Source organism: Camelus bactrianus, chromosome 15 (genome assembly GCF_048773025.1).
Source record: "Camelus bactrianus isolate YW-2024 breed Bactrian camel chromosome 15, ASM4877302v1, whole genome shotgun sequence".
NCBI lineage: Eukaryota > Metazoa > Chordata > Mammalia > Artiodactyla > Camelidae > Camelus > Camelus bactrianus.
Window position 1 is genome coordinate 63690590 of NC_133553.1, and position 24836 is coordinate 63715425.

A 24836-nucleotide genomic window follows, 5' to 3' on the forward strand; every position below is an offset into this window, starting at 1 on the left:
GCTCAGAAAAATGTAAGTACAGAATTAAGGGCAGTCATTAAAGGCCAAAGCACCACGTGCCTGAGGATGTAATCACAGAGGTCAATCAGAAGAGGACGATTCTATACTCAGCCAATATCTGGATGTGAACATGCCCAGTTCCTAAACTGACAAGATGGCTCAAACAACAGTCAGATGCTCTGGTGCCCAGAGCGGAATTAGGCCCCCGCAAATGGTCTCAGCAAGTAGGCCCCTGAAGGGTGCAGCACAGTAGATTCAAATGAAGTAGCCAGTAATGTCATCCACGACAAAGAATAAACACAACACTGCCAGGACTCAGGGTGAAGGTGGGGGCCTACATGAACCTCCCAAGATGGGAAAGGCCATGGTGGTTAAACTGCCCCCCTGAAGAAGGGAAAGGGGTTGGCTCTAATCCTGCCTAGGTCCTTGACTGTCCAACACTGGCCCGGACAAAGACAACAAACAGCTCTTGCTGCCAGTCTAATAGTAAAGTAAGAAATAACAAAGTTCATCTTCATCAGCAGCCTCGGATCATTTTTCTAAAACCTTTACCCTCCAAAGAATAGCTCATCCTTTTCCTGGCTATATGGAGAAACGAGCAACTATTTTTAACCACAAGGGTGGGGAAGCAGACTCGCCTTTGTCCAGAGGGCCCCACAGCGGCTGCTGCTGCCCCTTTCCCACCGTCTCCCTAGCCCTCACTGCATGCTCCCACTCTGGCTGATTCTCACCACTGGCTCCTGGGCAGGGGGTGGCTGGGAGGCTGTGGCCGGCTGTGCCTGGGGCTGCGGTGCGGCTGCCACCGCGGTCTTCTGCTGTAAGGCAGCCTGCTGAGTCAGCAGCTGCTGCTGCTGCTGGTAGAAGTTCTGGATCAGCTGCTGCTGAGAGCTTCCCTGGGACACCACAGGGAACTGGGTGATCGCTGGTTGTTGGGCAGCTGGGTGTACTGCCTGAAACTGAGCAGGAGAAAGTGGCAAGAAATGAGGACGTGAATAGCAGCCTGTCTCAGAACCGTATTCCACAAAGGATGAATGTCTCAGTAACAGCTAAGACCAGTGCTGAAGCCAAAGGCGAGGGCAGGGAGGAGTCTTTGAGCTTGGCCTGAAAACTCAGGAGGGGAACCTCAGGGCATTACGGTAAACACCGCAGCACCTCACACTGCCAGGCTCCATCCACTGCGCTACCCGCCCCCTGCACTGCAGACTGGCTTCCAAGCGGTTTCTGCGCCGGGCCTGAGAGCATCCACCCGACTGTAAGTCCGGCAACTCCACTAGCTGGAGTGTAACAGAAGCTAATAAATGATCTCCCAATCGCAGAAGTTATCCCTCTTATAAAGGGATTTGGAAACAGCCAGGATTAAAATTCTTCCCTACATGAACAGGATGAAGCAATGATGACATTGAAAAAAATAACCTAAATGTTAACCCAGCTATTAAGTCATCTCAAGCCTTTCTGAAAATTATTTCCCAGTAGCTCTCTTTATTAAACTCCCATCTTTACACATTCAAAATATTCAGTATACTCTACCACTTAATGATATTTTATCTTATATTGGTAACATTGTTTCAACTTATATCCTTTTGTAAACTTCCTAAGGGCAGGAATTCTGCGCTTCTCCCTCCTACTCTAAGGATAATGTGTCAGGCACACAAGCAGAGCTCAAAAAAGGGCCTACTGATGATCAAAAGTCAAGTTCGTGTCTTTGAACATTCCAAATATTTTTACTCAGTTATAAAGCTAACTGAGAGGATACAGTTTGCCTACTGAGGCAAAATTAAAGGGTTAGCAAAAAATCAGACGTCAATAAATAGTTGCTAACTTATAACAGAGAAAGAACCAAGTGTCTATTAACAGGGGACTGATTGGATAAACTATGCCATATACCCTTAAAAGGGAACACTCTCAGGTGGTAACTAGAAATGAGGGCTACCTCTGCTATATATGGGATGGAGGGGATAGAATTTTGCAGATCTAACTTTGAAACTATGTAAATGTTTTACATTCACACGGAACAAAATTCAACCAAAATTTAAAAAGCAGTAACTAAAAGGCAAAAGCAAAACCTCTATATCAAATCGAGAGCCAAACTCCCCAAAAATGTACTAAATATTCGAAGTGTAAAAAGGGCAAAGAAATCTTACACCATTTTCAGTAATTACATTAGTATTGTTATCTTGAAACTATAAATCAATTAAGAAATTATGCTAACGTTGTTAGGAATCAAGATTTCCAGATGACAAAAATATGAATATAAAGTCCAAGAAGTTAAACAAAAAAATCCCATAATTACAAATCTGCTTTAGAACAATAAATTTGAATTCACTGTGTATACTCTATTAGCAAAACAAAACATATGTCCTAACTGTTCACTGAAAAGGTCTAAAAACAATAACCAACTCACTACTAAATGAGTATTCCTAGCACTGAGACTGTGGTCTCTAAACACCTTTTCCCTTCAAGGGAAACAGCTCTCTAGAGTTGCCTGGGATCCTTAACCGTTGACGTCGTCTGCTCCTGACATGCAACCATCGACACTGTCACGGCTCCATGATCAAGGATCACCCAAAGCAGATGATCTTCCTTCTGACATGTGGTTAGAGGGTCAACCGTAGCCTCATGCTATGTCACAATTCACCTCACTTCATCCCATCAAGTAGGCATTTTATCATCTCCCATCATCACAAGAATATTTTGAGAGACAGAGAGACGACATTCACATAATTTTCATTTCAGCACATTGCTATAATTGTTATATTTTATTATTCGTTATTGTAGTTAATCTCTTACCATGCCTTATTTATAAATTTAACTTTATCACAAGCATGTATATATAGGAAAGAGCATGGTATATATAGATTCTCGTACTAGCTATGGTTTCAGGCATCCACCTGGGGTCTTGGAACACCTCCCCCGCAGATAAGGAGAGACCACTGTCTGTGTCTCCTGATATGATACAACCAGAAGGACAAAGAACTATCAAACTGCATCGAATATTGAGAGGCCCCAAGAAATTACCAGTTTACACAGGGGATGGTGGAATACGTTAAACACCACCACAGCAATGCAATCAACCAAATCCAGAATGTGGAAAATTCTACAGGACCAATGACCCAGTTTCAAAAAAAAGAGTAGCAAAGGTAGGGGGGGGAGAGGAGAAAGGCAATTATGGATAAAAGGGGGACTTAAAAGATACATCAATCATTATAAAATGAATATATTCATAGTAAATAATGTGAAAAGATACATAAATCAATTTAAATTATGACATATCACAAAGAGTTAAGCACTAGTGGATATTTGGTGATAAGAAATACTTATTTTGTTTCAGTTTGATAATGGTGTTATGTTAGGGAAAAAAAGAACCAATAAAGAGTCCTTGGAAAACAGCTCCCTTGCCGAGGCTCCTCAGTTGGGTGAACTCCCCGGGGCCTGGGAGGAGGGTGGGAGGGGTGTGAGTGATGCAGGGATGGCCCAACCGTGTCAGTGGCTACATCTGTGAGGAACAGCGATGTGACGGGTAAGGGCTCTCTGCCCTCCCAGGGCTTCCCAAGGAAGACACCTGTACCTGGTGGGCCTGGGCACACGCGAAGCAATGTCAGATCTTGTCCACCTGACTTACCTGCTGAGCCTGGGGCTGCTGCTGCTGGTAAAACGCACCCGCCGGCTGCTGGGCAGGTGGCGGTGCCTGCGGCTGCGGCTGCGGCTGCTGCTGCTGCTTGAGGAAGAGCTGCTGCTGGTGCTGGGGTGTGGCCTGGGCCTGCGCGGGCAGACCCTGGGCCGGAGCGGAAGGCGTCTGCTGCGGGGCGGCCTGCGCCTGGGGCTGCTTGGGCTGGGACGGCGGGAGGGGTTGGCTGGGCGGGGGCTGGGCTTTGGGTTGAGGAACACTGGCTAAAAGGCCCGGCTGGTTGCTGGATCCTGCAAACAGAATAAATTCCATATGAGGGCTCAGAACTCTTCCAAACAAAACTGGCCTTCCTTCTTGCCAGAGCAAGAAAGAGGAGGTGATAAGGGCCCAGATAATCCCAGGATCCACGTGCTCCTCGCTGTCCTTGCACCTGGAAGGTCCTTCCTTCTTCTTGCCAAACTACGTGCTTCATATTTTTCAAAACACAGTTCAGTAACAGGGCTCAGTACTTGTTTCCCGCAGGAAGTCTTCCCTTATTCACCATCCCATTTAGTCCATTATTCTTTTAGTCCGCAGCCCGAGAATCGACATACTCAACTGGCCTTTGATGCTGCTGTACATAAACACAGGCTCTGCACTGTTGGCATGCTGCAGACAAAAGCACTCTGATGTTTTACCGGCATGGTACACAACCCTGGTCTGGATGCCTGACTGTAAGTAAACAGCCACCAAATTCACCAACAGCAGCTTCTTGGTAAGAGGACCGATGGCTGTATTCAGTTACTTGATAATTTCGATCAACCCTCTTTATGAAAGTAAACACAGTCAACTCATTAGAAACAGAATGTCAAAACACGGAGAGATGACAGATACTTCAAGGGACAGAGCATAAAAGAAATAATTCCTCTTGGTGGGGAGGGTTTATCTCAAGTGGTAGAGTGCATGCTTAGCGTGCATGAGGTCCTGGGTTCAATCCCCAGCACCTCCATTTAAAAATATTAATAATAATAATTAAATAAAAATAAACCTAATTACCTTCCCCACAAAAGAAAACTGAAAAAAAAAATTCCTCTGTATCAAAAAATGTCTTTTTTTTAAAGGCAAATGAAATAAAGGTATAGGTATGGAATGAATAGACTAAGTCATAAAATCAGGGCCAAGACTAGAAAGAATAGAGACGTCAGGCTTCAGTGGCCTCTGAGCTCCACCGCAGAGCCCAGTGGGAGGCCCTCCCTTCTGCCAGTCACTTCCTGTACAATTTCCCTGGCAGCTCACCTCTTGTTCCTCAAGGAAAACCATTATTGCTTATGTGCTCTAGATTCCATTCCAAGGCAAACCAGCTTTCCTATCATCCAGGACTTCTCTATCACCCAGGAAGTGTACCAAGTTTCACACCAAACTCATTACTGACCTGCAGCCTGCGGTGGGGGCTGAACCGTGGCCCTCTTTCGAGGTGTCAGGGCTGGCTGGATGGGGAGGATTCCTGGGTTGGGCTGAGTCTGCCCAGCTTTCGGCCTCTGGCGGGGTGCAATTGAAGTCTCTGTTGTGGGAATGGGATCTGTCAGCCTAGAAAACAGAAGAGGAAAAGAAAAATAGATTCCTGTTCAAGTGTGGGAAAATGGAGAAGGGAAGACAAGAGTACGTGATGGATAAACTTTCACGTTCACGTTCATTCAAACCTTCCAGGTCCACTTCATCAACATTTCCCAAAGCGTATTCCACAGGATATTATATGTTACTAGATGTTATTTTAAAAGGCGGGCAAATAAGTTTTAACATACTGATCAAAACACATTGAGCAGATTTCTTTCTAGTGAAACTTCACGCGTGACTGTGCATGGCAAACCGCAGGAGAACATTATACAGAATGCGATGTTTGTCAGACTTTTTTTGATCTTGGGACTCTTTTGCCTAAAACTTCATAGGATTTCCTAGAATATACTTTGGGTGATGATGCAAAGAGGGGTTTGAAGCAGGTGGTTTTCAGATGCAGAGGGACTCAAACTTGATTAGAACTAGCTGTCAAAATGTTCTCTCTCTAATAAAAAGCACACAAATGAGTTAATCCAATAAGGCAACTAGCAGGAATAAATAAATAATTCAAGATAAGAGATTTGGGAAGTGTGACAGGAACTCCATTTCCTCATTTCCTCCAATACACACATTCACTTTTTTCCATGGTACTCATATATAATTTTCAGCCGGGCACAGGGTCACTCAGAATAAAAATCACATTGCCCAGTCTCACTTGTAATTAGGTGTGGCCACGCGTGTGAGTTCTGACCTCACGTGGTGTATAAACAGATTGCTGTGTGGCAGTTCCTAGAAATCTTAGGAAACTCTGTGCAAGCTCTTTGTCTCTCTTCTTCTTTGGCTGTTCCTTAAGAGGGATGTTGCCATCCTGGTCCACGAGGACGTGGCCACAACCATAGGGATGGTAGAGTGATGAGCTTAAAGAAGCCTGGGTACCTGAGGGCTTTGTGGAACAGAAGTGCCATACCAGCCCTGGACTGCTTGCCTCGAGATGTCATTTACTTGAGAGGGCAAAAAAAAAAAAAAAATCTATCTTATACAAGCCACTGTATTTGCACTTTCTGGTACTCATGGCCAAAGCTAACCCAAATCAAACAGGGGGTAGCTCACTTGCTCCCTGTGATGGGGCCAAAGCCCAGGTGGTAGGTTCCCTTGATTCAGAGCCGTGCAGGCAGCTGGCCACGCCCTCACTCAGAGCAGAGTGGTTGTCCTTTGAACATACACGTTAGGGAGTAATAGGCAAGGTGAAGCCCCAAATAAACAAGCTTAATGAGTATTTTCAGAATATGCCTGGCACAGCCTCTGTAAGAGACCACTTGGGGAGCAAAGCAGCCAGCCCCACATCCCTCCGCACGACGTGCCTCCAAGGCGTGTCTGTCCTGGACCCTGAGGCACTTCACGGCATCCTGCTCTTGCGCTGGGTAGAGAGCCGGTAATATAAAAGCTGTCACATCCGGGGAGCCTGTGACCTGGGCAAGGGAGGCGGGAAGGGAAACAGGATGGATGTTGAGAAGGAGGAGAAAGGGGTAAGAAGGATCAAGCTAAGAGTTGGGGAGGTAAACAGACTTCTGCAGAAAGCCAAATGCCAAGAACTTCCACGTTGGTCTCCTAAGGGCAACATTTATAGAAACGACGGGATTTGGAGCCAAAGAAAATCCCCACTGACTGTGGCAACAGGCACACTGAACCTCTTGAGCCTTGGCTCCCCTACGTGTAAAAGGGAGACAATAATGGCCACACTATGAGGTGGGTGAGAACATCCAATGTATCGATGGCTGTGAAACCATTTTATAAACTGAAGACTGCACAAGATGTTACTTCGTAGGGACCTCGAATGTTGCAAGAAAACACAGACCCCGAAGCCAGGAGATCTGGCTCTGAGTGGTCCTATCCGTGTGATCTTGGGCAAACCTCTTCACATGCAGGGTAGGAAGAATGTGGATGCTGGGGTCCTGGGTCTTTTTACTAACCACGGAATGACTGACTGCCTTGGGCAACTGACTTAACAATTCTGTCTCTGTTTCCTCATCTCTAAACTTCACAATTCTGGGAAAAAAACCCAAAAAACAAAAAAAACCTTAAGAATTCTGTCTCTGTTTCCTATTCTCTAAAGCGAGAACAGCAAGAGCCCCATAGGTTTGTTTTAAGGGGGGAAAATGTCATCTTACTTATGTGAAGTACCTAGTATGGTATCTGGTATATGTGATGTCTCAATGAATAGTGGCTACTTTAAAAACAGAGAAAGAAAAACCCACCTCTCAGGGCGGAGGGGCAAATAATGACAATGTAAACGAAATCACTGCAAATAATACATAGGACAACTCAGACCCAAATCTCTTGGCTGTAAGGTGTGTATATTCTTGTGGTATTACTGAGGTCCATACAAACTACTTGTTTGGGCACCTTAGAGTTTATAAAAGTTTCATAGTCACAAACACGTTCGATGCTCATACCTGCCTCATGATGTAGGTATTGTGTGTGTGTGTGTGTGTGTGTGTATAAATATATATAAGATTATTGAAGAATAGCCAGTTTACAATATTGTGTCAATTTCTGGTGTACAGCAAAACCTCCCTGCAAACAAAAGTCTAGGACCAGATGGCTTCACTGGGAAATTCTATCAAACATACAAAGAAGAGCTCTTACCGATCCTTCTCAAACTCTTCCAAAAGATTGAAGAGAAGGGAATACTCTCAAACTCATCCAATGAAGCCACCATCACCCTGATGCCAAAGCCAGACAAACACACTAACCAAAAAAGAAAACTACAGGCCAATAGTTTTTTTTTTTGATGTACGTATTATTTTTTCCATTTTATACAACAAAGTACCACTCAAGTGTCAATGCATATTACAATTTTTATAAATGCATGTGCTTTGTGGGAATGAATCTTTGTGTAGCCTCCTTACGTACCATGTCTGGGCCTAGTACAAGACGGCCATAAGCCTCAAAGACTAAGCTAATTAAATCAGCCCCCAAAGCAATTCCCAGGAGTAAGGATGGCAGGCTTACTAAGAAATAAACAGACTATAAAGTAACAGCATGGATACAGTTGGCTAGGTTTGTTAAAAAACAAAGTCTATTAGTTTAGGGCCATGTCTGCAATAGTCCAATGCACGTAACGGGCATTCTACAAATATTGGAGAACTTTTTAAAACACAGAAGTTATTTTACTGCTCTATTAAAATTCACATATTTCCATCAGGGTGCTTTGTTGATACCGTTTGTGCTAAGGTTTCCTTGCCGTGAGAGTGTGGTGGAAGAGTAGGGTAGAGACATTTCCCGGACTACCCTTAGGATCTACAATTTGGAAGGCGTGGCAGCCACGAGGACGTGCCTTGCAGACCTTCAAGGACAAGTGTAAAACACCAGTGCCCCAGCTCTTGCGCTCCTGAAATCCACTGCCCTGTTGGTCCTGAGGCCATGCTTCCCATAGGCTACTCTCAGCCTTAATGTCCCAGCCACAGGGACAACCAGGCAGACCCGTTCCTAAAGAAAAGAACATCCCATCACTTTTGATGCACCTTCTTTACAGCGTGTGGCATTCCAGGTCCCTTCGAGCCAACCTTCTCCTCCCTGTCTCTGGGTCAGACTTACTCGCTTTCTGACGGCTCTCCCAGCTTTCTTGACACCCTCCCTGTTTTCTCTTACAGGGGCATTTTCCCAAATAAAACCCAGCTTCCTGACTCCTCTCTTGGTCTTCTTTCTTGGAAGAACCTAGGTTACATAGAATGCGATAAGCTAAGATCCACAGGCTTTTTTGCTGTTTGTGGACTCAGTGCTTTGTGGACTCAGTGCTTTGACCTATATTTCCCTCATGTGGCTGCAGCCACAGAAAGTCAGAAGGAAAGGCAGGTGGAGACAAGGGTGGTGAACTAGGACACAGGTTTAGGACAGTCTGGTGTCAGCGGTATTTAAGGTCTGCTGTCGCCCGTTTCCAAGCACAGGAAACAGCTGCGGCATTCTCCAGTCTCTTTCAGATGTAGATCACTGTATTGCACTAAATTCCAACTAGCACTCCCAAAGAACACTTTCTCCCTGAGGGAGACACAGCTTCCTTTCCTGTTCTGTGCAGCCTCTGGCCCTGGCAGTGTAAGAATCAAGAAACACAAGACGCCTCTCCCTGCTCCTCCAGCACCTGGAGGAGGACGTGTGCTCACTAAGGCATTTCTTACCTGGCCTTCGGCTGGGTCTTTTTTGCAGCTGCCTCACTGGCTTTCACTGGTTCAGGAAGCTTTGTAGGAATGGGAGAGTTCTAGAGAATTGAAAGAAAAATTTAAAAGGACCTCACAGATTTCTTTTTTTTTTAAATTGAGATGTAACTGACATACATCACGTTAGTTTCAGGTGTATAATACAACTGATTCAGTATTTGGGTGGACTGCAAAACCATCACCACAATCAGTCTAGTTCACATCTATCACCACACGCAGTTACAGATTTCTTTTCCTTGTGATGAGAACTTTTAAGATCTACTCTCTCAGCAACCTTCAAATCTCCAATACAGCATTATTCAGTAGAGTCACCATGCTGTATATGATATCCCCGTGACTTAATCATTTTATACCTGGAAAGTTTATACTTTTTGACTCCCTCCACCCATCTCACCCACTTCTCAAACCTCACCCCACAGATTTCTTTGTAAAAGAATAACAGGCATGATTGGGCCAAAGGAAATACACATTGGTGTCTTCCAGACCCCAATCTCTGGTCTGGGAAGGGAAGGAAATTAACCAAATTATATCTCACTGGACTCAGCCCTCATTGGGGAAGCAAAGCACCCGAGAAGCGGACAGAGCAGCCTGAGTACAGCACACTCCACCCTGTCATTCTCAACCTTCTGCGCCAGGCAAAGGCACTGGGGCTTGGTCTCAGTATCTTCCTCTTCCTACAGCACAGCTGAGAAGTGATGTTATGAAAGGCATGGAAAGAGATGTCGGCAAACGGACTAAGACTATTTAAGCTCTCTTCCAGATCTTAGAGAAGTTGGAGCTGACTAGTGCGCCCAGCCAGGATGCATCTGGTCGTCCAGTGAGGAGGCTGGGAGAACACCGCAGCCGCCGTGGGGCTGGTTTCTGAGTCAGCACCTCTCCCCAGCACGTGAGGCCCCCCCTCCATCCACCAGGCAGGCAGAGCTCTGGCCTGGACTCTGCACCGTCCATCTAACGGTGCCTCTGGGGGAGCACTAGCTGCCCCTCACCCCAAGACCACGGCTTACTGCTAACGAGCAAGGGCCAAATGGCTTGAGACTTGTGAAGCTTACTTTTTGAAAAGGAATTATCAAATCTGGATGCTTTCAATTACATTTTGCGTTATTTAACTTTATGAGCGGGAAAGTGGGACGGCAAAAGAAATCACGTCATGTCAGGTTACCGTACGGTATCCCTTGTTTTAATCTGGGAAACCTGAAATGTGGAATATGAGTAATGAAAGTGGCTTTTAGGAGGTAGCTCCATTTCCTGCATGTTTTCAGGTAGGGGGATTTTTTCTGCTAGAAGATTTCTCCTAGCTTCTCCACCCTCCAAGCATTCCGCTTCCCTGGGGAAGGGGTAACTCATTTGACTGTTAAGACTGGGAGAGAAAAGAGAGCCCGCCCGGCTCGCCCTCGCCCTCCCTCCTCTGTGGAAGTGCCTGTCCCTGGGGAACCAGCGTTCCTGCTCAGTCATGGGGCTCTAATGTCAGGGAGTCAAGCTGCGTTCTCTGACTCAAGCTTACTCACAATAAAGCCCGTATGCTGAGCTCCACCTGAATGGTTCCCACACCTGATTCCGAATGTGGGCGGGGAAGAGAAGTGCTATTTACTAGCATCCTCAAGCCCCCGTAGTGAAATCAGACGTTCACTACTGGGAAAACTAGCAAGACAACTTCAGATTAGAAATGATTTACTAGAGCACCCATTAGTAAAATAGTCAAGAAAGCTGAATCATACTATGACATGGAAAATATGCCAACACTGTAAACGGGGTGTTCCAGCACTGTACCCTGGAAACTGAGTGTAGAGTTTAGGATTACTTCACGGAGGAAACATTCCTGCAGCCTGATGTGAGCCGGGAGGAGAGAAGAAAAGGAGCGTGAGTTAGAGACTGGCCAACAGAAGCAAAATCAGGAAAGCTCTGCTGCAACGAAGGAGAAGAGAGACAAGGGGCTTATGTTCCAACAGGCACGGGGCAGGTCCAGGGCCCTGGCTCTGGAAAGCAGCCTGCCCAGCTCCTTCCGGTCCACACAACAGGCACGTGGCTCTCAGGGAGCCAGGCACGTGATAACGGGTTGGTCAATCTTTACCCAAAATGTTCAACTCAATCCCTTGGGTGTTGTTTTATTTTTTTCAGTGTAATTGCCTCTGTTTTATCATTTGGTGGGGGGCGGTAATTAGGTTTATTTATTTAATTTTTAGAGGAGGTACTGGGGATTGAAACCACGACCTCACGCAAGGGATTTCTATATTTATTTAAACAGCTGGATGATGCCCCAGGAATGGTAAAGACAATACAGTCATATTTACTTCCCCGAACAAGCACCTTTCACATACCTGTACATTTGGAATTGGGCATTCTTTCTTGAGTAGTTTAAACGAGAAGTAGGAGACTTGGTAAATATCTGGCCTCTTGTCGGGGTCCGGTTCCAACATATACCCTAAGACAAACACACGTCAACTTATTTAATATCTGAAAGTTAGCACAACAGCTAAGGAGCATAATTTCTCTATTACAAAAATACTGTTGTTTTTTAATTTGTATTTCTCATAAAAGTCAGACTGTGCAATTAGCCCTTTTCCTCCCTCAGAAAAGGAAGCTCTGACTTTCCTAATATTTTAAACACCCACAAGAAAATAACAAGGTTTTTGAATTGTAACAAAAATACTTATGTTCATTTTCTGTGTCCACACACCACGGACTCAAGCTCTCAGGGTGAAAGTTACCACATTCATACTCTGGTACCTAGCAAGTTCTGGCCTATTTCTTTCATACTATCTGCTAGACAAATAATTATTCTTGATAATTATAAATTAAACCCAAATTTCATGAATTTACGTCTTATCCTGTTGTTGTTGAAGATATTAGCTGATTTCCAATCTAAAAGAAATTACATGGTAACAAATACATTTCTACTTTTACCGTGATCTACAGATCACGTGTCTGTTTCATGATCCTTCAAGCTTCTGCCCCTTCTGAAGTTGGAAAAAATCCTCAGGAAAAGAAATCTTGCAGAAGACAAACACACATATACATCTCCATGCAAACATCAATGTAAGGCAGTTTATTGCTTAAGTAATCAAATGAACGGTTCGGACACTAAGTTGAGAAAAGCTGGAGGAGGCCACAGTCTTGTGAAGGCCTCTGCAGAAGAGGCAGGAGCTGAGCTGGTCCTTGAAGGCAGGAAAGAATCTAGTCAGGCAGGGAAAAGCAGAGAAAAAAAAATTCCAGGTAAGTAAACGGTCTGCGCAAAGAGGGACTTGAGCAAGGGAAGAAAATGCTTTGCTGCAAGGAAACAGATCCAAGAGGACAGGGCAGAGGTTTCCTTGTCAGAGAATAAAGGGAAGTAAGGTTGAGTCGGGGGACAGAATCAGAATACAGGGGACCACTGGCAAGCCATGAAGGTTACCGAACAGGGACATGATAGGGTGGCATTTTATAAGCTAATCTCATGGTGAGGGTGGGTAGGGCAGATTGAGGGAGAGGAGGGGCTGGTGGCCAATCCACCAGGGCAGGCATGAGCTGACAGAGTGGGTCTACCCTATGGTGACAGTGATGAGAACAGAGAGAAAGTAAGAAAAACAGGAGAAACTTCAAAGAAAGCATTAATGCCGCTTAGGAAACAACGGACTCTGCTCTGTCTTCAGAGCCAGACCCAAAGAATATCTTCCAGTTCAGTCTTCCAGACTTGAATGGTGACACCACTGACAGAAACTGAAAAGAGGAGAGGGGAACCTTGTACTGGGAGTGAAAGGGGGGTGGGAGGTGTAATGACAAGAAATTTATTTTTACACCCGTGGGTAAGGGTGACAGCAGATCCGTGAAATAGTTTGTAAAATGAAATAGGTCAGAGCTAGGAAAGATCTCATGCTACAGACATTCCTAAAGAGCCGCTTTTCCTCATATGAATTTGCTGCACAAAGGTAAAACAAACAAAAAAAATTTAACCAAAAAATCCTACCATGCTAGCATCAATTTTGGCCATTTCCCCCATATTTCCTTCAAATCTCACTTACATAGTTGCATTTCTAGCACAGATAGAGTGCTTCACCTCTGAAAACAATCCAATGACCATTAAATGCCATACTCCATGCCTATAAATATTGCCCCAAGCTTTTGTGTTAATAAACAGATTGATAAACCTGGTACAGTGGGATGGGTAGTCACTTAAAAGCTCCAACTACGTTAACTTGGATGAGTTACCTATACTTTCTCAGCCTCCATTTCCTCATCTGTATAATGGGGATAATTATATTTACTACACAGGGTTTTAAAAATTAAATGAAGTACAGGTAGACCTTCAACAGATGTCAGATGTTCGGCATCACATTTGTTTCTTCTATTTCCTTCAGTGTATCCCCATCTAGGACCCAAACTGTGTTGCACAGGATTTATAATCCATAATGGTTAAAATGTAGATACTAAACGTTTTGACCAATGTAAAAAAATAACAAAAATCTCATTTCTTCAGCATTCTAGTACAGGGGTTTGAGCAAAGATTACTTATTCTACCATCTGGTTAATGATCACTAGGACTTACACTTACTAAGACAACTTGAAAGAGTGGGGAATCACAAAAAAAATTTCAAACAAGGCACTGAGTTTAAATGCTTCTTATCAAAATCCAGTGATTGACCTAAATGGGAGGAAAAACCTAGTTCCATAGAGCTACACAGTCTTAATTATGTATTCACTTCAGCCAACGCACTGCAATCATTTTAATTGGAGTTGCTTCCAGTTTTGCAAAGAAGACTCTCGTATCGCTTGATATGACTCAGCTAGGCTCCCCTGATACCAGAGAGCTTTCACACAGACTTCAGGAGAGCAGAACAGCACTGTAATCCTCAAAGCACAGTCAGGGTTTCTGCTCAGAAGGCTGGCCCAGGTGTGAAACCAAGTTCCGATTTCTAGCAAAAAGACTCACCATTCTAACTAGACATTGTTATACGAACTTGGAGTGACTAACCATTATCAACTGACTTCTGTTTTGGCATTCAACCCATCACTCCTGGGATCTAGTCCCTTTATCTCCAATTCATTCCTAAAGATCAGAAATAAAAATATGAAACGAGAAACTTGAAATACTTACGAATTAGGCAGTGCATATCTTGGGAATATCGGGAATTATCAGGAATTGTGAAGTTTCCATCACAAATTGCCACTTGACTCTCTCCAAATGGCAACGTGAAGTAGCATAACTTATATAACAAACATCCAAGAGCCTGAAAAAATTAAAAAAAAAAAAAGCAGATTGCTCCTAGCTGTTTATTTACCGCAACTGCAAACGGGTCTACTGAGAGATACTGGCACCATCCACATTTGCTAGATCTAAACACTATTTACCTGTTAGAACCCTGAATTTAGAACCCAACACCACTACTTACCCCCTAAGTTATGTTATTTCTACCATCATTACCAAATTGTGCTCCAATGAACAAGTATTCCAGCTGGTTTTGCTCTTAAGAACCAGTAACACATATATGAAAACCACCTAAATAGTGGGCAGGTCCCCTGAAAAATTTTCACAGAGCTCTCAAGGAATCCTCTTGGACCTGCTTCAAGAAGCATTGTCTGAGCGCCTTGAGTCAAGGATAACCCCGAGGAATAAGTAGACAATGATACGGTACAGTGGCCACTCTGGCTCTGGCACTGTCTAGATTAGACTTGGGAGTTTGCAGCCAAGACTGCTGACATCTGAGATGCGGACAGGTTAGGTGACACCTACCCAAATGTCTGCCTTCGTAGTGATGATTTTGCCACTGTACAGGTTGACCATTTCTGGCGCTCGATAGGACAGCGTTGTGTATCTACAATCAAGAGATTCACTTTTTGTTAAATATGTCAATGCTATCATTAAACACCAGGGGTAGCAGAAGTACTTAAAAAATATAAAATATATCTATTAGCAGAGTCTAGTTCCCTGGGAGCACTCTGGAGAAGAGTATGGGACATTAGCGCAGGTGAAATGAAGAGCTGTCCTTCGCACACACCCGACGCGCTCTAGCTACAGTCCTTCCAATCTAAGAGCAGGTGGGAATGCAGCCACTAAGGCATTAAATAAACTCTGAAAGCAATTTTTCTTGGGTCCTCAAACAACAAAATCTTCTCCTGTAAATTCTTGCTGTCTGATACTGTATTTGGTGGATTTGCTTTGAAATGCAGTAATCCCCTTAGATGTGGCTCGACACACAAATGTAATACTGGCTGGGACACTCAGGAGAATAGAAAGTGGGCCCTGGCTAGGCTGGGAGAGGGGTGGGCCTTTGCTGCCGGAACAGGGCTGAAACAATAGTTTTCCTCTTATCTCTGGCTCAAGACAAGAGAAGCACAAGCTCATCTTCAGAGGGAGAGTCTCGGTGGTACCAGGCTGGTGACTTGCGCTGCTTCAGTCTCTAGAGCTCTGTGGTTTAGGTGCCCATCACCTTGGACCGGAAGTCGTCCCGCCCCAGGCGTGGTTGCCAGGGGTGATGCAAGAAAGGAGAGAGAGGATCAGGAAATGTGTGAGCTCCAGACTGCCAACTTATTAGCAGCAGCAGTGAGTGCTGGTGTCTGGGAAAAATCCAACACTCCGGACAAGAAGGGAAAACGGGTCAGGTTCTCACTGGAGTCACAAGTCTTAAAGAAGCTTTTTCTCGTGGAAGTCAGTGATCCAGTACCTGCAGAGATTTTAACTGCCCTACTCACCAGTATCTCCACTAGACTGCAGGTGAGCTCCTCACGAACAGGAAGGGATACACAGCAATCAAGGGTTCAGTAAAAAAGCACAGCCAACTGACTGGTAATGCCATAGCTGTGATGATCCCACTTAGAAACACCACAGTACGTCTATGGTGTGTGCACCGTTTTGAAGGGCTATGTGACGTAAATCAAAAGATCTATGTACAGTGATCACAGGACCGCTGAGAAAATGGTGTAAGATTCCTTCATTTTACTCTATTCATCAATGATTGTGAACCCCCTCCCCACCCTCCCCTTAAAAATCAAACAACCCAACTGCCAACATAATGCACTGAGATGAGGGGCACCTGAATAGCACCACTGTCCCCCAACTCTGACCTTCTCAATCATAAGCTGGAAGTAAAACTGCTGATCTGACAATGGATAAAACTCCAAGCAAGGAGGAAAAGCTTACTTCTTAATCTCATCTTCTACTGCGTTGACTCCTTCAGTCTGCGGATTCTGGAACTTGTTGGTGGCACTTCCAAAGTCACAGAGGACGTAGTGGCCTCGGTCATGCAAGAGAATATTTTCAACCTGAAAAACATAGCCCAGCCACCCATTCCAAGATAACATTTAGTAACGTGTGTGAAAATTTGGCTTGCGTACACATAAATAAAATATTTCTGATCATCTCATTAAGGTGCATTGGAAAGTTACTCTCCTTCAAGTATCTCAACAGGGATCATTCCAAGTGGAACAAAAGGAGATGCAGAGCAACAGGGTGAAACGAGAGTGGAGGGGGCAAAAAGAGAAGCTTCCACGAGGGGAAACAAGAGTCCTGTTTTTCTAGATTTCTAGCCACATTTCTCACCTCTGTGGAAACAGTCCTTATACTTTTAAGCCTCTGTATCTTTTCTCGTGCTCTTCTTTCAGTCTAGAATGTTCCGGATGATCACCACCTCCTTATCCAACTACCAAAATCCCATTCATCTTTCAAATGCCAGATCAAATGCCACCTCTTCTTTGAAGACTTCCTCAAGCCTCCACTCAGACAACTGTCGCTCCTTCCCTATGTTCCTTCAGTACTTTTTTCTTCTTGATATCAATTATTTCACTTAGGCCTTATAAACACATACGTCAACTTCTTTACTATAATACATTAGGGTTTTCAGAGTTAATAAATATTTCCTATATTCAAGTTACTTCTCAAAGTGATTAAAGACCTGTGGGCAAATGCACAGCCCTCTGGTTAAAGTATTATCCTTATATTTTTATAGATGAATTCTTTGGGCTGTGAGTTAGGAGTTCTGCGTAGAAAGGAGCTTACGAAGACCAGAACCTAGAGAAATCCTTGGTATCGAAGGACTCTGCCAAAGAAATAACAACTCCAACACAGTGGGCACTACTGAACTCAAGATGTATTAATTTTTAGCACAGGTGAACTGAGCTGACCAGGTAGCTGGAGGGCAGACCTGGCTATGCGTGGGCAGTAAAATGGCAGCCAAAAAATCTGGTTAGGTCAGTAAGTCTGTAGTCTCCATTGTCTTTTGTCTTCAGCCTTCCAAAGACTGATCAACTTTGGAAAACAAAGGCAAGAGTAGACTATAAGCTCCTTAAGGACAAGCACAGATATTTGTAGTCTTCTTTACCAAAACCTAACATAGTGCTCGGTATAGAAAATGTTGGTTAAATAGAATAAAATAAAAAAAAAAAATGCATCCAATACTCTGTTGTGTGTGTCTGTGTGTGTATTAGTTGGTCAGAAACGAGACAGAAGCCACCAAATACCCAGACCCCTACTACTACTGCTACTAGTTCTCTTAAAAATATCTTGTCAATCATTATGTCTATCGTTTCTTTTAATTCTTCTAAAATTATATTATACATTAAAAAATGTTCCTTTTATAGCCTGTATCTGCTAAATCCAATACCTAAAGTCTTTGCTGCAAACTGATTCTATAGTTTATTGCTTCTTACTCCTACTGAGTCTCACTCACAGAGTTATTATGAGGGGTTTTGTTATTCTTAACACATGTTCCTTGGAAGTCATCTGTGGAAGCCCTGGAGGCCCGAGTTTAAAGTCTTTTATTCTTTCAGAGATGATATACTAATGTACCTGGGGCACCAATAACCTACAATCACTTTAATCTCTAATTCTGACCTTGGGATTTTTAGCCACACAGGCATAGAGTGAACTATGACCATCAACTTGCATGGATATGCTCTTATGATTAAGAATTCTCAGGGAAGATTTGTTCCCCAAAGACAAGGCTGAGGCAGGCAAATATTTCCACCACCTACAGCTTTTTACAAAGCTCATCAGTTTAATCTATTTACACAAAGTGAAACAGTCAAGCTATCCTGAACATATACTGACTTTAGAAATCTAAAATAATTCCAACAAAGCAAAACTAATATTTCCCAATTGAATTAAGAGGTTCTACAAAGAACATCTACCATGTACTGAGCTTTTACTATTACAAGTCCTACTGTCTCAGCACTTGACATGGATTATCTTATTCAAGCCTCATAATAACAATATAATAATACGGCCCTCAGATAGACAGAGAAAGTGAGGCTCGTGGGGATTAAGCAAGGAAGCGAGCGTGGGCATTCCAACTCTAGAGAAGGACAGGCAATTACCTTTCTGCCAGGGCAGGAAGCAGGTTAGGAGCAGAGCAATTAATTACTCAAGTCCCCTCATCCCCATCCTCCTCCCCTGGTAGCGATGATGACTGTACTCATCCAGTGTATTGGATCCAAGCCTAAGGACAGGGCTGCCTTAGTCCTTCACGTTCAGAAATGTCTCTATAAAAAGAATCTAGTCAATGAGGAACCAAGTGTCTATATACTACTTCGGCTGATTTGTTCTATGGCTCCTAAGCATTCTCTATATTTTCTAGTTTGTCTTTTTATTCAATTGCTCACTCTTCACTAGTCAAACCTGTCATTCTTCAAAGACTTCGTCAAGTCATAACTCCTCAGAAGAACTTCCCATGGCCACCCTACAAAATCTACAGAATTTACCAATGCTTGGAGGGGTTGGACCTTCTGGCCAAACAAAGCCATGTCCACCGGTTACTCATCCTCTAGTCTAGTCCAGAGACTGTACAGCTGACAAGCCTAAAATATTTACCCTCTGGCCCTTTGTGGAGAAGTTTGCCAATCTTTGGTCTATAATAATATTATCCCTGTGGGTCCCCTACAATAGCCAGGCCAGTATTTTACACACACTAGGGCCCCCTAAATCCCTTATTTAGCATCTTTCAGCAACAATCTTCCTTGCTGGCCTCATGCATCTTACAGGACTCATGAGAAACCATGCTTCTCCTATTGTATGTGTGTAGTCCCTTCCCCAATCAGATTCTGTTCTTCTAATGCTGGACCATACAATCTAGAGAATTAAAAAGCTAATTCATATCAAAACATAAACAAAAACCAAAATCATTGTTGGAGGAGAGAGAACTAAGTAGACAAACGACAGAGTAAAGGTGATGCACATCAGAGAGGTTTTGTTTTTGTTTTTTCCCCTACCTTAAAAACTAGGTTTGTATTTCTGGTTAGTTCCAGACAGACAGAATTCAGGGAACTGTACTATATCTAACCTGGTCCCAGCCGGCTTCCCTGCCTCCCTCCCATAAAGATAACATTGTACAAAACTACATTGACAAGAAAATCAGTTAAAAACTAAGGGTGTGTACAAAAGTAAATAAGAGAGCCAGAAATATCAACGTAAGGAAAGCTTGAGCAATATCAAAGAACTATCAATGCAGATAAGAACAATAATCCCTGCGTCTGGCTACCTTGCAAGCCTGCTGGGAGGACCAACTGAGATTACGAAGGTGAAATCGCTTGGCAGCAGCCACTTTAGCAGTTGCTGTGTGCTCCGCCCCCTCTGAGACCGTCCTTGTGACCTGTAACACCTGTGAAAACCTCCTGACCAAGCCAGCTGCTGTCCTGCATCATGGCCACCACCATCACCAACAAAATGCTTAATATAGAGCATGATGTGTGACAACCCCATTGGAGTTGGGGTTCAGAAGACCTCAGGGACTACTTAATTTTATTTTATTGAAGTTTAGTTTGATTTACAATGTTGTGTTAGTTTCTGGTGTACAGCATAGCGATCCAGTTATATATATATATATATATTCTTTTTCATAATAAGTTATTACAAGATATTGAACGTAGTTCCCTGTGCTATACAGTAAGCCCTTGCTGTTTATTTATTCTGTATACAGTAGTCTGTACCTGCTAACCCCAAACTCCTAATTTATCCCTCCTGCCCACTTTCCCCACTGGTAACCATGAGTTTGTTTTCTATTTCTGTGAGTCTGTTTCTGTTTTGTAAATAAGTTCATTTAAATCATGTTTTAGATTCCACATATGAGTGATATCATATGATATTTGTCTTTCTCTGACTTACTTCACTTAATATGGTAATGTCTAGGTCCATTCATGTTGCTGCAAATGGCATTATTTCATTCTTTCTTATGGCTGAGTAATATTCCATTGTATATATATACACCACAGTTTCTTTATCCAATCATCTGTCACTGGACATTTAGGTTGCTTCCATGTCTTGGTTATTGTATAGTACTGCTATGAACACTGGGACGCATGTATCTTTTTGAATTAGAGTTTTCTTTGTATACATGCCCAGGAGTGGGATTGCTGGATCATCTGGTAACTCTATTTTTAGTTTCTTAAAGAATCTCTATACTGTTTTCCATAGTGGCTGCACCAAATTACATTCCCACCACCAGTGTGGGAGGGTTCCCTTTCTCCACACCCTCTCCAGCATTTGTCATTTGTGGACTTATGAATGATGGCCATTCTGACTGGTGTGAGGTGACTCCTCATTGTAGTTTTGATTTGCATTTTTCTGATAATTAGCAATATTGAGCATCTTTTCATGTGCCTATTGGCCATCTGTATATCTTCAATGGAGAAATGTCTGTTTAGGTCTTCTGCCCATTTTTTTGATTGAGTTGTTTGTTGTTATTGAGTTGTATAAGCTGTTTACATATTCTGGAAATTAAGCCCTTGTCATTTGTATTGTTGGCAAATACTTCCTCCCAATCGGTAGGTTGTCTTTTTGTTTTGTTTATCATTTCCCATGTACACTTTTGCCTATAGTATTTCATGAAATTCTTACAAAACCTTATTGTCTGCACTTAACAAGTGAGAGAAGGTAGTTCAGTCACCTAACGTGCCTGAAGTCACAAGGCTGTTAGGGCAGGATTCGGGCTTAGGCTGCCACATCACTGGGACTATACCCTCACCCATCACACTAGTGTGCATTGTGCAGTTAAGGAACATGGACAGTTCAGACTGGAGGAGAAGGGAGCAGACGAGAGGGGACCAGAGAAGCAGGCAGAGGGCAGGCAAGGAAGGCTGCGAGGGAGCCACTCAGCACTATTAACAGCCAGAGCAGATGAAAAGAGGTGTTTTAGGAAGTTTAGCACGGCGGATGACAGAGCAGGGAGAACGCGAGAAAGGAGACAATGAGGGCAGGTGTGATCGTCCAGGTATGAGATGACCAGGACCAAGGGGGATTCACTGAGCTTAGGAAGGTAGAGAACCAACTGGATATTAACACACTGTCTTCTGAAAGCTTCAGAGAATCTGTACAGTGACTCTGTTTTTGGCCAAGTCCTTTAGGAAGTCAGCCTCACACTCGTTACCATCGCTTACAACCTCCAGTGTTTCAGCTCCTTGAGAGTTTAACGCCGCTGACCTTATTTCTCAACCTATCAGCCTAAGAGGGTTATTAAAGTTGTCACTCCCACACTCTGCTTAGAGCTTTAGCTGGAAGGTCTGGAAAGCCACCTCCCCCTGATCGCTTCATCTTGACATTATTCCAAAGAGATACGGCCTTCAGGCATTTCAGCCCCAGAGTTTATTACCACTGGAAACGGTGGAGGATTTGATGAATGCCAGTTTTCAAACCCGTGATTCCAAAAACAGGACAAGAATCTTCATCCTATTGTACTTCATGAGATCTGCATCTCCCTTCTGACAAAAGAGGAGGCATTCATGACTTTTCCAATCTAGAATGTGTTTATGAAGTTGGAACACTTTCTTCTCCTTTCTTAAGTGTGTGGACAAACAGCACGGTAAAATATAGCAAAACCAAATAAACAAAAACCAAAATAAGAGTGAAACACCTTGGCCTTTGTCCTGGTTTGATCACTGAACTCGCTGTGCAGGTCACAGCCTTTCTGGGCAGAGGTTTCCTTGTTGGTAAAAGGAGAGGACCGGCTTATGTGACCCTCGCAGGTCTATGACCCCACGACCTGCAAGAAGGATCTCTATCTTTCCTGGAGAGATGACAATTATGAGTGGGAGAAATAATTAAAGTGTTAAGACAGTGTATTTGAGGAGAGACCTTTGATGAAGACCAGAACTTCTGTTATGGTTATTTTTGGAACCTAAGCTGCTTACGGACAGGGACTGCTTTCAGCTTACTTCCTCTTTGGAATGTGAAAGATGACACACGGGGTGGGCAGGGCAAAGGGGCCTTTCTCAGTTCTGCTCGTGAACAAGCAGACCCCACACAGGGCGGCACTGGCTCAGCACGGGGGTCCCCAGCTGGCCTGACCTGTGCCCTTTCCCCTGTCCCACTGACTTACTCACCAAGTGAAAACCCTGCTCACAGAGAAGCAACCGAGAGACCAGCCTCCAGCATTTTCTCTAACCAAGAGGAAAATAAAGAACTTCTTGGCTCTGGCTGCTGCCAGGACTGTGCAGGCTGGTTCCAGCAGTGACACAGAGCTCAGAGTGGCGGAGGCATGACAGAGCGAGGGCCAACAGGAGGTCCGTGGGGACATTTTACTCCTGCCTTAGGAAGCCAGCGGTGCAGGCAGGCAGATATGACTGCCCACCAAGCACACACCAGCGGAAATCAACAAACTCTAACGCCGACAAAAGCATCTAGATGGCACCAAGTGTAAGATCCGGGGAGTCTGGGAAAGTTTCTTTTCAACAGCCAGGAGTCAATAACTAAAATCAACAGCAACATCGGGGGAGGGTAGAGCTCAGTGGTAGAGCATATGCTTAGCATGCATGAGGTCCTGGGTTCAATTCCCAATACCTCCATTAAAAAAAAAAGAAATGAGTAAATAAATAAAAAAGAAACTTAATTACCTCTGCCCACCCCCCAAAATTTTAATTTTAAAATGTTAAAAAAAAAACCCAGCAACATGACTCCCTGAGAACGATCACGTTCAAAGCCTTCTCCCAGGAGCCCCTATTTACCTTCTCTATTTCTAAGGTCGAGGAGAAGGGGAAACAAAATCTCCTGAACCACTACGGCCAAACTAGCAGCACACCTGATGGTCCTCACTAGCGACTGGACACAGGTTTTTGTGCTCCCAGCCCTGAGCTGCTCTCAGGAACACTGAGGAGGGCAAGGGGCAAGGGCCGCCGGCGGGCTGTGAGGGGGCGAGGCAGATCCCAGTTTGCTCCATGTCCCTCTGCTGAGACAACTTACAGGCTGTTCAGAGCAGAGAAGGAAGAGCCTGGCTCCTGCTACTTGAGCCCAACCACCGACTGACTCCATGTCACCAGGTGAGACACTGAGCTGTGTGCCCCAGGCTCCCATCACTGGGTGCCGTTTATCCACCACCTCACTGCAGCTCGGTGAGCACCCCGGGGCATGAATATGCTGGGAACATGTCAACTGGGCAGGCACTAGTTTTCAGAAATGATTATCATTTAAGCCTCATTTTTTCCAATAAGTGTTTCAAATGTGACAATAAAGGAAGATTTTAAGAATGTGGGCGTAGCATTCTCTAAAAGGATGCTCAATGGCCCACTCGGCCTCATCTCCCTGCCTGCCATCTCAGGACCCCCTGTGCCCAGCAAGTCCCTGCACACTGATACACACGGTCTCCTTCAGCCTCACCCTGGCCCCAACATGGCTGTTGTCACCTGGCCCAGACAAGGAAGCTGAGGCTCAGAGGCTACATGACGAGGGCAGCAACCAAGGAGCGTGAAGAGGGGCCCGAGAGAACACAGAGGTCATGGGAGGGGACGGTCACAAAGGAGTCAAAGGCCATAGGGAGGGAAAGATAGGGACTGACAGGTGCCCTCTGCATCCAGCCGTCCAGAGGATGTTGCGTGCAGCGGTTCAGGAGACTCTCACGTCGGTACAAGTCAGTCTGTCAGTGCTGCAGTCAGGGTTCCAACATGAAATCAGACCCCATCTGTCACGGCAGGAGAGCAGGGCTCCGGAGGGGCCCAAACTCATACGGCGACCACCCATGTCCCACGAACCCTTCACAGTCCCACTTTTCCAGAAGGTTCCAACCACCACGCCAGATTCCACTATCTGACCGCACATTAAGCCACCTGAATCTCTTCTATTCATCTCCTTCTTCTATCAAGTTTTGTATTTCACCTATTTAGGTTTCAGTTTCAAAGATTTTATTTATATTATCTCACCAATGCTTTGTGAGTGTAGGAACTATGTTGTATCTGTACTGTCCCCACAGAATTAGGTGCTTGTACGATGCTAGACTCATAACATCCACCGAGGTGTCTTCTCATTCCAATCAGAAACAGACTCTGGGCAGAGGTACCCTGGAGAAGGCTGCCTAAGGTTTTTGGAGCCTCACACTCACTGGGATGGGAAAGTAAAAGAGGACAGTAACAAGTATTAGTGTGGAGAAACTGGAACCCTCATATGTTGCTGGTGGGATGTAAAATAGTGCAGCCACTTTGGAAAACAGTTTGGCTGTCCCTGAAAAAGTTACCATGTGACCCAACGATTCCACTCCTAGGTATGCACCCAAGGGAACTGAAAACATACACCCACGTAA

General features: G+C 44.3%; 1 protein-coding gene across 3 annotated transcripts in view; it reads right to left on the reverse strand.

Annotated features, from left to right (window-relative positions):
* Window positions 1-24836, reverse strand: part of AAK1 (AP2 associated kinase 1) — a 147546-nt gene that overhangs the window by 44127 nt on the left and 78583 nt on the right. For all 3 annotated transcript variants that reach the window (XM_074341269.1, XM_074341268.1, XM_074341270.1), the window contains exons 6-13: window positions 16484-16605; window positions 15077-15158; window positions 14441-14573; window positions 11688-11791; window positions 9334-9413; window positions 5037-5191; window positions 3620-3915; window positions 732-956 (exon numbers count right to left, since the gene is read on the reverse strand). In XM_074341269.1, the coding sequence (XP_074197370.1) occupies window positions 732-956; window positions 3620-3915; window positions 5037-5191; window positions 9334-9413; window positions 11688-11791; window positions 14441-14573; window positions 15077-15158; window positions 16484-16605 (1197 nt within the window). The remainder of the gene's footprint in view (window positions 1-731; window positions 957-3619; window positions 3916-5036; window positions 5192-9333; window positions 9414-11687; window positions 11792-14440; window positions 14574-15076; window positions 15159-16483; window positions 16606-24836) is intronic.